The sequence below is a fragment of the Pipistrellus hanaki genome (assembly GCF_964339955.1).
Source record: "Pipistrellus hanaki genome assembly, chromosome: 3".
NCBI lineage: Eukaryota > Metazoa > Chordata > Mammalia > Chiroptera > Vespertilionidae > Pipistrellus > Pipistrellus hanaki.
In genome coordinates, this window is record NC_140505.1 from 13145259 (window position 1) to 13158038 (window position 12780).

The 12780-nt window shown below is 42.4% G+C and overlaps 1 protein-coding gene across 2 annotated transcripts in view; it reads left to right on the forward strand.

Annotated features, from left to right (window-relative positions):
• LONRF1 (LON peptidase N-terminal domain and ring finger 1) overlaps positions 1 to 8214 on the forward strand; it is a 32588-nt gene extending 24374 nt beyond the window's left edge. For both annotated transcript variants that reach the window (XM_084877034.1, XM_084877035.1), the window contains 4 exons: positions 2303 to 2461; positions 2580 to 2742; positions 4037 to 4189; positions 6893 to 8214. In XM_084877034.1, coding sequence (XP_084733160.1) covers positions 2303 to 2461; positions 2580 to 2742; positions 4037 to 4189; positions 6893 to 7051 — 634 coding nt within the window. In that variant the 3' untranslated portion in view covers positions 7052 to 8214. The remainder of the gene's footprint in view (positions 1 to 2302; positions 2462 to 2579; positions 2743 to 4036; positions 4190 to 6892) is intronic.
• Positions 8215 to 12780: the final 4566 nt, after the last annotated feature.

Genomic DNA, 12780 nt, shown 5'->3' on the forward strand with positions numbered 1-12780 from the left:
GCGGTAACTTTGGGGTTTAGTGGAACAGATCATTATTATTAAGAGTACTTCATGGCTGATTGGGGCTGGGTAGGCTGGTCCTAGTTTTGTTTGCTCTGTACACCTTTCTTTCTTGTAATTTCTTCACCTATGTCTTTCCCTCTTTGACCAGTCATTTGAGTCTCTAAACTTCTTTCATAGTCTTTTCCTTTCATTTTCTTTAATTCTGTCTTTAATATATATATTTCAGAGAGGAAGAGAGAGAGAAACATCAGTGATGAGAATCATTGATTGGCTGCCTCCTGCATGCTCCTTACTGGAGGTCAAGCCTGAAATCCAGGCACTTGCCCTGACCAGACCAGGAATCGACCATAACTTCCTGGTTCATAGGTCAACCCTCAGCACTGAGTCACACCCAGCCAGGCTCCTTTCATTTTCTTTTAACTAGACACTAAAGAACAAAACTGCAATTTTTGTATGCTGTTTTTACTGTACAACTTTTGGGTTCCTTTATTTCGAATTATAAACTGAGAAATTTTATATTCACTTCTAAAAAAATTAATTGTGATTGTAGACTCTTTTTTTAAAAAAATATTTTTATTGATTTCAGAGAGGAAGGGAGGAGAGAAAGATAGAAACATCAATGATGAGAGAATCATTGATCTGCTGCCTCCTACACATGCCCTACTGGGGATCGAGCCTGCAACCCAGACATGTGCCCTTGACCGGAATCAAACCTGGGACCCTTCAGTCTACAGGCTGACGCTGTATTCACTGAGCCAAACCAGCCAGGGTGTAGACTCTTCTCTTTTAGTATGTGCCCTCCAAATTGGGCCATGGCCGTCAGTAAAATACTTTGGATCTTTTCTTTATGGAAATCGATAAGATTTGTCTTCTGGTACTGATATTTTCTTGTGTGGTTCTATGATAGAAAATATTCTGAAGTGCAGATATTGAAGCTTTTTGATCAACACTGCAAAAAGCTGCCTATACGAAAGCTGCAGAGATACTTTAAATTTTTAAAGTAGAGACACACAAGACCCTCACAAAGCAGTGCAGTCGGTGAATGACAGCCGGTAGTAATGGGAGGGGAGCTGAGGTGACTGAGGGAAGCTTGAGGGCACCTTGCTGCTCACTGACCAGGCGGGTCCTCCTCTGAACTTACAAGTTTTGCTAATTAATGGGTCTATTGGTTTTTGGGGTTTCCCCCCCCCACCCAAGTTTTTAGGTTCATAAGGAGAGTGTCCAGTGATGGTAAAATACAATTTTTAAAAGTAGAGTAACTAGCACTTGTACTACATTAAACATGTTTTTATTCAATATTAATTTTTGTAACTTATGGTCTTTTTGAAGAAAAATTAGAAAATATAAGTGAGCAGGGGGGAAAAGCCATAATGGGTAATCCAAACAAAGGGAGCTTCCTTTGGCATTTTGGCATATATCCTACGTTTTAACATATATAAATACATCTTCAACATAGATGTGATCATTTTATTCATATTCCACAACCTCTTTCCCATTAATACAGACATTTAAATGTATACCATGTTATGGCTATGCCATGATTTATTTTATTAGTCTTCTTTTTGCTTCTAAGTTTTGGCTACTGTACACAGTGCTACATTAAACAGTCTGGTGGGGAAAGTGAGCCTGTTGGTTGAAAGGATGTGAACATTTAAAGACATTTTTGATGAATATTGTCACATGCTGATTCAGCATGACTGCACTCACTGTGCCAGTGTGCCCCCTGCACTGCCAGCGTCCCAGCCCCTGGCAAAGCTGGGCACCGCCTACATCCTCTCATTTTCTGCAAATCTGGCAATGGAATATGTATCATTTTAATTACCTGGAAAAATGTTATTACCTATTTTGATAGTTTGAAAATATTTTTAATGCCTAAGAATTTTTAATGATTTGCATTTTGTATTTTCTGGGAATTCTTTTTTTCTTACTGTTACCTAAGAATGACTAAGAGTGTTTTACGGATAAAAGATATTAACTCAGTCATGTTACAGATATTTTAGAGAGATTTTAAATATAGAATAGAATTCGAGTCCGTTACTTTTGGATTCATGAAGATACCGAGCTCTGTATGATAGCCTGGCAGCTGGAGTTCGGGCGGACTTGCTGGCTTGTGTGCATAAGAGGATCACAAACAGTGCTTTAGTGCTAACATTGTGTCCACGTGAGTGGACTGACTGTCTTCTTTCCAAGAATAAAAGCTACAAACTGATTGTTTGCTATGAATTTATTATTGTGGCAGGCTTCACTCATTTTGGTTATAAATTCTGACAAATAATAATGATACTTTTCTCTTCCTCAGCTTGACCAAGAATGTCCCAATATTTGTTTGCACTATAGCCTACCCCACTGTGCCTTGCCCTCTTCATGTATTTGAGCCAAGATACAGATTGATGATTCGAAGAAGCATACAAACTGGAACTAAACAGTTCGGGATGTGTGTCAGTGACACACAGAATGGGTATGCTTTTTGTGTACTTTTAAATATTTTTATTTACACTGGAGCTTTCCTTGAATATTGTTGAGAGCACGTGTGCTTATTGCCTGAACTTTGATATTAATTAGAATTTTTCTTTTAGCTTTGCAGATTATGGTTGTATGTTACAAATTAGAAATGTGCATTTCTTACCTGATGGAAGGTCTGTGGTGGATACGGTTGGAGGAAAGCGGTTTAAGGTTTTAAAAAGAGGAATGAAAGACGGCTATTGCACTGCAGACATCGAATATCTGGAAGATGTTAAGGTATCACACAGTGTTGTTTTCTGGCACACTGACATGTCCTCTGTCCTGGGCATTGTCCAGGCACCCGGGCAGATAAAACCGCTTCTTCCTTTCAGAGACCCTTGTCCATGCTTATGCAAGTTTGTTTCAGCTTACCTTTTTTCTTATCCTGTTCTTAATCATTGTGAGTTCCCAGAGGAACTGGGGGATCAGACCTACATACTCTGTGTTCTCCAGGCTCAGCAGCCAGCACAGCCCCCAGAGTGTGTGTGTGTGTGTGTGTGTGTGTGTGTGTGTGTGTATTCGCAAGGCAGGCACTTAACAGGTGCAGTGGTTGAATTTTGACCTTTTATAAGTGTACAGTTCAGTGGCATGAAATGTATTCTCATTGTTGTGCAAAAATAGATGCCTTTTAAACTTGTTTTGTGTTTCATTTCGGATCTTTAAAAAATAAAAAGCATGGTTTTTTTGTGTCTCTTTTGTGCTGTAGACTCACCCTTTATATCTCAGAATGTTTTTAGAGTTCTTTTGTTGTTTTCCTCTTGAGTCATCCTTGAGTGTGAAAGGCTGAGTCAAGCCTGGTATTTGCTGAGAAGAGTTCATGTGTATGGCCTGGAGCGCTCCCTGGCAGGCAGTGAGTGGGAGAGAAGTGTGCATTAAGGCAATCAGCATGAGGTGGGTGAGCTAATGCTCCATCTCCCACCTGCACTCGTGAGACCACTCCGGACCGCAGGCTGCAAGGCTGATGCATTTAATTGGGACTGCCGCGATCCAGCAGTCTGCAGGGTGTCGGGAGGAATGATGGAGGTAGCCACAGCCTCAGGCCTTTGAGCAGACCTTCATGCTGCATAAATTACTCTCTGCCTTTTTATATGCTAAGTGATTCTAACATTTTTTTATTTTGACCCCATTTTGTGTGGAAAATCCTGTTCCCTTTCTGCCCTGTCATCTGCACCTTAATCCCCTTCCCTATCTTTCCTTTTACTGTAGCAGCTGGACTCCTGCTCTTTTTGTTCCACTGCTTTCAAAAGCCACTGATCCTTAAAGACAAAGGGCATTCTCAATTGGACAGGCCTTGGTCTAAGAACTCCCTCACAGTCCTATCTTCCTCCTAATTGGGGGCTGTTAGGAGGGTCCGGCAGCACTGTATTACGTGAGGCAGGAATATGTGGTGTGTAATGTTTAAGAATAATACTCTTACGGCCAGCACGGAAATAGGTAGTCCCTATTTTTCGATGTTTTCAGATGTCGGTGGTGTTGATGATACTAGACCAGGCAGCTCAGACACAAGTCTGACCTCCTGCTGTGTTCCTAGGTGGAGAATGAAGGTGAGCTGGAGAGTCTCAGGCAGCTCCACGATTTGGTCTACTCTCAAGCCTGCAGCTGGTTTCAGAATTTAAGAGACAGATTTCGAAGCCAAATTCTTCAGCACTTTGGGTCAATGCCCAGGAGGGAGGAAAACCTTCAGGTAAGATGTTTCTAAAAGTATCACTTTTTTTTTTTTTTTTTTTTTTTTAAATAAACCCAAGCGAGTAGGTTTTTAAGGTTTTGTTGTTGTTGTTGTCCTTTTTACATAGCATTTCTTTGGAATCATGCCTGTATTCTCTAGCTCAGTGGTACCCCTGCGTTTGATATGGGAGGGGGTGAGCAGGTGTCACCTGCAATCTCGTAGGAGTGAGGGCCAGGAAAGGTCAAACCCTTAACTGTGGGGCCATTTTCACGAAGGAGAAATAAAGCATTAAAAAGGGCACGTGGCCGAAACCGGTTTGGCTCAGTGGATAGAGCGTCGGTCTGTGGACTGAGGGGTCCCGGGTTCAATTCCGGTCAAGGGTATGTGCATTGGTTGCAGGCACATCCCCGGTGGGGGGTGTACAGGAGGCGGCTGGTCGATGCTTCTCTCTCATCGATGTTTCTAGCTCTCTACCTCTCTATCTTTCTCTCTCTAAAAAATCAATAAAATATATATATATAAAAGAAAAAGGGGTGTGTGTTGGGGGGGAAGGGAGGGACTTGGTACCATCGTGTAAATTGTGACTGTGAGACAGCTGCATCTCTGAGCCAGCCAGCTGTCGTTCTGGGATAGTTGAGAGATGTAGATGTCATCTTTTATTCCCAACTCTCAGCCTGGCAATTAAATTCATTTTTGTCCCTTCATGTTTATGACGCTGCACTCCTCTGAAACTGCTGTCCTTATGGTCTAGCTCAGGTGCTTAGGGTTTGCTTTTAAGCTTAATCTAATTAATGTGTGTCAGGCATTCTCTGGGCAAGAGAGCTGTGCAGTAGGCACTGTGAGGCAAGAAAGAAGGGGCCCCAGCCTGGAAAATCTGAGCTTAGATGCATCAAAGCACTAACTTTTAGGCATAAGCATTTTGAATTAGAGAGAAGGTAATAGATTTCATAAAGGAATGACTATAAGTAAATAGGAAGATGGAGAGAGAACAGGTCCCACTGTGGTGCAGACTGCCTCTCAGCTCAGCGCTCAAAGGTCAGTGCACGTCCGTCTGAATCCCAGCTGAGTCCTTCACCTGAACTTGAAATTTCAGCATTAGACCATCTCCTAATTGAGCACCTTAATAGAAAAGCTTTTGATAAACACAAAATTGAATAAAGAAACTAAATGCTAACAAATCAACTTGTAGAAAAAGTCAGCATTGCTTTCCCATGGCCTTTACCACTCCCACCTTTTATTCCCCTGTCCTCCACCGCTGCCATCTGTTAGTCTGTAAGCAGGATTCAGTGAGGGAAAGAAGGGCCCCCACTCTGCTCCTGGAGTGAAGGGTTCTTGAAGGATATAGACCTAGCGCCCCTGCTTGGGGAAGATCGGGGACACCGTCAGTGGTCGGAGAATCTGCCACCCACAGACCTGGGCCTGCCCCGGAGTTGCCCCGTGTCTCAGCTGCAGCCGCAGAGCAGGTGGTTTTCAGGAGTTCTCTGGAAGCTTCTATAAATCTCACATCTGCCCACACTTGGCAACAATCTCCAGAAAGTAGTGGCTTCCTCTTTTCCAACTTAACACATCTCACGCAGGAGTGCCTCTCATTGGCCAGTCTAACCTGGGACCATATGGGGAAGGGGGTTCTGGGAAATGTAGTTTTCTGATGTCTCATATGCAGAAGGAGGTGGTTGTGGTGCTGACTAGAGCACAGACATACGTAAATATAGATATCTAGTTTGAGTCTAAGTGCATTGAGACCAACACCAATATAGCTCCTTTTGTCATTCTGAACTTTCAGGTTCAATAAGAAGCAGTTCAATTATGGTAAAGATGGCTTAACAATTCTTTTGTATAAACTCCTGTTCTTTCAATAGCCAGTAGTCAGCCCTTACAACATCAGGGGGACTTCTAGCTTCCTGAGGAGTCCACAATCCTTTGAAGCTATTTCAAAATACCAACTAACTTTTAAAAAAGTGTTTTAGGCCTAACTGGTTTGGCTTAATGGATAGAGCATCGGCCTCCAGGCTGAAAGGTCCCCAGTTCGATTCTGGTCAAGGGCCAGAGGTTCGAGCCCTGAGTTGCGGGCTCGAACCCCAGTAGGGGGCCATGCAAGAGGTAGCTGATCAATTATTATTATTGATGTTTCAATCTCTCCCTTCCTCTCTGAAATCAATAAAAACATTTTAAAAGAAGTTTTAAATATGCATGTTAAGAAAGCATTTCTCAAATAGGGACAATTTTGCCCCTGTGGGACATTGGGCAATATTGGAGACAGCTTTAACTATCATAACCAGGGAGTGCTGCTGATAGAGGGCAGGGGTGCTGCTCAGCAGGCCGTGATGTCCAGGACGGTTCTCATAACAGTCGATCATCTGGCCCCAAATGCCAGGCACCTGAGCTGTAGGAAACCCTGCTTTAAGCAGTTCCTGCAGAGGAAAGAGTGTGGGCTGTGGAATCAGGTCTGGGTTTGAATGTTGGCTCTGGGTTTGAATGTTGGATCTCTCACGTATGAGCTGAGAGATCTCAGACAATTTGTATTGCACTTCTGCTGAGTTCCAGTTTTCCCATTTTATATGGGTATAGCAAAAGCCTTCCTTGCATGATTGTTGAAAGAATTTGAGATAGGACTTGATAGGGAAAAATGCTCAGTCAAGACCAGCTTGTTGGTGGCTGGTTACTGCTGTTATCACATGGATACTTGTTTTATTAATCCTATGAAATGTCGGTTGTTTTCAGGCGACTCCTAACGGACCTGCCTGGTGTTGGTGGCTTCTTGCAGTTCTCCCTGTGGATCCCCGGTACCAGCTGTCAGTTTTGTCAATGAAGTCTTTGAAGGAACGGTTGACAAAGATACAGCATATCCTGACCTATTTTTCTAGAGACCAATCTAAGTAACTAACTGCTTGGATCTTCCTCTAAAGTTACCCTAACCTGGCTGTGTCGATGGCCAGGTTGTCCGCTGCCTTTGCACATCCAGTGCTGGTTTGAAAAATGTATGGAAACTCTTGTGTTTTTTTTATTTCCTCAACCTCCAGAATCATGTGGTTCTGCAAATGAATACCCTCAACTAGGATTTAGACCACTAAGAACTTGCACAGGAAAACACAACAAATGTGTTAAACCTCTACATTGTGATGAAGTTGCACTATGTACCGTATTCTAAAATGAAACGAGAACTGTGTGTGTGTGGAGTGTGTGTGCGCGTGAGCGTGTGGGTGGTATGTGTGCATTTTCTCTGGCTTTAAGATTTTAAAAGAAGAAAAAAAAAAGCCATAGAGAGCAGAGCTTGCTGAGGGTCATTTACTGCCCAAGTTTACAACAGTAGCGATACAAGTTTTGGCGAATTGAACTTGCCTCCGATTTCTCAGTCCGAATGCTTCTATTTGCACAGGTATGTGAACTATGGTATTGTGTATCACTCTGTTGGAAATCCTGCTCTTGCTGAACTGTCTTGACCATTGACTATGATACTTTCCTATTTATGTAAATACCTGTACCCCCGCGGCCAACAGGGGTGCAGAACCCAGAGCCAGTTTTCAGGAACAATTGCAAACCTGACATGGTACTGTGCATCTACTCACAAAACACTCAAAACTGTGAAAATATGGTTTACATTTACTTGTACATAAAGGCAAATGGAGAACTCAATTCAGTACCAGTTAAGTTTGTACCTTTTAGGGGGCTTTTCCCATTAACTGCCCATCTGTGTAATTTATAGTTTGACATGATGTGTTTGTTTAAAACAACGACATAGTTCAAACCCGTAAAGGACCTGAGGGAAGAGAAGAAGCTGAATGTAGAACTAAGCTTTTACAGTCTGTTTTGTTTTCTAATTCTGGTCTCGGTGCAAATGTTAGTTATGCCTTACTCATATGACAGTTAGATCACCATGCTGTGACGTGGTTTATACTCATGCTGCCCTAGACAATTTTGTAATTATTTGTTGCAAACTTAGGACTGTCCCTATTAACTTTCTTTTATGTAAGTAATTTGTAAAAGTTTCGGAAAAACTTGCTTTTGCTTATTTAATTTTGAATAAAAGCTAAATTCATAACAAATTTTTCTTAATTGTAGGTCATTGTAACAACAGTCAGTGGGGAAATCAAAACTGCAGAGTGAAGGCACCATTGGGTTTTTCTTAGTTTGTGCATTGAGACATTAACACGAGCTTTCAAAGTACTTTTCTTGGTCAAATGCAGTGACTTAAGGAGGTGTAAGGCCCTAGAACCATCTTTTAAAGCACTATTTTTCAAACTTTTAAAAATCCACGTCCCTTTAGAATGAGGTTAAATACATAGTATTGCCCATTTGGGACCTAAATGGTCAAGTCCACTTGGTTAAATGGACTTGACCATTTAGGTCCCCACTTTCTCAACTAGGATTTTCCAAACCGTCTTTTAATATTGAATGTCGATATAAAAAATATGCTAAGAAATGACTGCCTCAAGGACCACCTGTTGCCCCTCAGTTATGCTGATTGAGAATGTTCATTAGTTCTGCAGAAAATACTGCCAAAGGAATGGGCCATTTCCCAAAGGCAACTTCTCAGTAGTTTCTGAATTGTTAGGTTACACTTTCTTGTAATAAGCTATTAAGTGCCATTAAATGGTGTCTGGGTAGTAGAAGTGCAGAGTTTACCTGTATAGTTCTCCAGATATGTATCAGGTGGCAGTACGAGTTACATGATCTTGAATTTACATCTTTAACATGTGCCTGAAGTGCACACATGTGTGAGCACACACCAACACAAATGAGCATTAAGTGGTCTATACACATGTACTAATAGGAATTCCACGGGTTTTATTTATCATCTCACCTTCATTTTGTGACATGATTTCTGATAGTTGCTGTCTCTAGATTTATATAAAAAATATCCTTACAGCCATGGCTCAGTGGTTTACCAATGAACCAGGAAGTCACAGTTTGATTCCGATCTAGGTATATGTCCAGGTTGTTGGCTCGATCCCCAACGTGGGACATGCAAGAGGCAGGCAACCAATGATTATCTCTCATCATTGATGTTTCTATCTCCCTCTCCCTTCCTCTCTGAAATCAATAAAAATATATTTTAAAACGTATCCTTACAGAAAGAGCAAAGGAATCTGACACTCCCCGCTTACCACATTAAGTGACTAAGTTCTATGATGAGTTTTGACATTTCAAGCCAAAGTAGCTAGTTGCTGCTCTTATCTCCTTCACACCTGTCTCTACATGTCCGGTTCTTCCTGCTCTCCAAGGTCCAGCTTGGAGGCCTTCCCTCAGCTGGAACTCTGAACTCCATAGCATTTTCCTCTTCCTCTGCTAGCACTCACTCAATAACTGAGTTAAATACAAAATATCCTCTCCCAAATGCTAGGGCCAGTGTCCAGCATTTAGACAGATTTGAGCTCTAAGACGTGTGCTGACCACTGAGCAGACTTGAAATAAATCCCGTTCAAGAAGGGAATTGGGGAAGGTAATGGATACCATTGCCTTCCTTTCCTCCCCAGATAGAAAAAGGGGACAGTAATAAAAACGAAGTCTAATGACATTGTGAAATCAAAAGTCTGTCAGTTGACCAGTGCTGGGGAGGACATTCTGAGATAGGGGAACAAAGCTGTTACAGATCAAAGGAGAAGATGGCTTCACAGAAACGGAGGACTGAAGGGAAGCCCCAGACTTGGAGAGTGTCTTGGAAAGCTCTGGAAGATTCTGTGGGGAGGCTTCCTTGACACACTGGGCCATTGGCTCCTCCTCCTCTTGGGTTGGGCAGCAGGTGGCAGTAGCAGTTCTCAGGCTAAAGCCCTGAATGTGTGCATTGGGCCAAGGAAGATCTATGGAGCCTTAGCGAGTACAGATCTCCATGGGACGAATGCCCTTGTGCACAGGCAGTAAGCTACTGACTGACCTTGCTCGCGCAGCGGTGTGTTCCAGTGTGACCCCATAGTCCACGGGGTTGACTGAATGAGCAACCCCAAATGGATAGGGATCCCAAATGACAAAGTGGATAAATAATCAAATCCTAGAAATTTGAGATAAAACTAAACAAGATGTCAAACTCCATATCCTTAGGTTTGAGAGGGTGCACTTCCAAAAAAACGATCTGGGAACTTAATACTTTTCAAAGAGTCCCTGACACCATCGAAGCATTCAATGAGGGAATCATAAAAAATAAGCAAGTAGATGAGCTACAGAGTGAATTAAAGAATAAATGATGTGGAGAGTGAAGTGGGATGCTTTCCTGAACACAGTACAGAAATCAATACAGTCAAAATAGGGGGGGAAATTTGAGACCTGGAAGTTTTAATGTCCATGTAATGGAAGTTTGAAAAAGGAAGAAAAGAAAGTCAAGTAATTTTCACAATGCTCAAGAACTAAATCTTAGGGGCTAACCTCATCTATTGAAAGGGGAACAGTAAAGCAAACTTACACAGGTGGACCAAGGACAAACAGCAATAACTCAGTTGATTGGCACTGCTCTGCAATGAGGTTATTGGCTGGATCACTGATTCTTTTTCCTAAGCCAATGTTTAGAGGCCAACATTTAAATAATGTTTAATACATAGGGTATCACCCCAACACGTTAAATAATTATAAAGACTGTTGATTAAAATACACTTAATTTTCAAATTTGAGCTATCAACTGTTGAAGTGTGTATACACCTTTGGATGACACCTGCAGTAGGTCCTCTGGTTACATCAGAGATCAGTTTCTCCTGCGCGGTAAGAACCCACCTACATAAGCACCTACATCTCTCACATGGAGCACATACACAGCAATAATGAAGTGAAACAGTAAAAAAAAAAAAAAAAAAAAAAACAATTACGGAAAACATAGAACACATATGTACATATGTCGAAATGATGGAACTTTTTTACTTTATAAATAAATGCGAAATGGCAACATAACCACAAAATGACGTGTGTCGAGTTCGACATAACCTGAGGACTGCCTGTATATGCTTTTAAATAGAGAATACGTGTGTGACCCAGTTCAGTTACATGAGCTCTCTTGCATACCTGCCTCCAAATAGTTTTTGGTTGGTCGCCAACATTAAATGTATCCTTAAGCTTTTTGTCACAACTTAGGATAGTGAAAAGAATATAGATTTAATTTCAAAATGTGATAAGCACCACATTTAATTCTCAGAAAATTTCTAAAAATTGTTACTCAACTCTTTCCCAGCAGGTGCACGCAGGCGTCACCTGGTGGCCAGTAAGATCAACTGCAGGCTGAGATATCAGCTTTTAGAACTGTCTGATTCTAGCCTATTGCACAATCCTGGAGGGGAAAACATGAAGGAAATAGGGCTTGCTTGTAAATAGCTAGGCTCAGAGTTCCTCCTGCCTCCCACTGGCCACCAGAAGGACTTGCGATGAAGTGGAGAACACTGCCAGACACTGAAAAGGGAGGGTTGGGTTGACTGCTCACCACATGCTGATTTAGATGATTGTTTTGGTGGCTTGTTTTAATATAATTACAACAATACTACACATTTTAAAATAAAATTAAATAACGCGGACATGTAAAAAGCAAAGTTCAACATTTTCTCACCACTTCTCACCAATTACCCAGCCACGTAAACGCTCCGTTTACAGTGTGGCCATGTTTTTAGAAGAGGCTTGTTGGAGGTGTCTTCATGCTAAATTAGTAGGAAACTGGAAAAAAAACAAAAAAACAATGCTGCAGGAAGCACCATCTGCCACATTTCCTAAGTTGTAGAAATCTCAATACATCTAGAAATCCCCCCCCCCCCATGTGCTTTCACAGATCCAAAATTTGTAACAACTGACATCTAATCTAATAATTAAAGGGTAATATGCAAATTAACTGTCACTCCCACCCAAAGATGGTGGCACCCATAGTGGCCAGGGCGGGATGCTGGCATTGTTGCCCTGGCGATGATGCCAGTGTCTTGCACCCTGTTCGCAGAGGTCGGGAGGGCTGCGGACACAAGGGAGGGCTGCTGGGCTGGGGGTGTGCTCCCGGCAGCCGCTGGGCAGATGGGGCACAACCCCAGCCCAGCAGCGGACACAACACACGGGGTCCTCTGTGCATGAGCTGCAGAGGAAACACCTTTTTTTTTCTTCTTCTTCTTTTTTTTTTTAATATATTTTATTGATTTTTCACAGAGAGGAAGAGAGAGGGATAGAGAGTTAGAAACATCGATGAGAGAGAATCATCGATCAGCTGCCTCTTGCACGCCCCCCACCGGCTATGTGCCCGCAACCAACGTACATGCCCTTGACCGGAATCGAACCTGGGACTTTTCAGTCCGCTGGCCGACGCTCTATCCACTGAGCCAAACCGGTCTCGGCAGAAGCACCTTTTCTGACCGCTCATTGGCTACGCTCCCTGTACGCCACCACTCGCAGTGTTCTTGGTAACTTGGGTAATAAGAATCCAAGAAGGTGCCAAAACCGGTTTGGCTCAGTGGATAGAGCGTCGGCCTGCGGACTGAAAGGTCCCGGGTTTGATTCTGATCAAGAGCATGTACATTGGTTGCGGGCACATCCCCAGCAGGGGCTGTGCAGGAGGCAGCTGTACGATGTTTCTCTCTCATGGATATGGATGTTTCTAGCTCTCTATCCCTCTCCCTTCCTCTCTGAAAAAAATCAATAAAATATATTTTTTAAAAATGTGA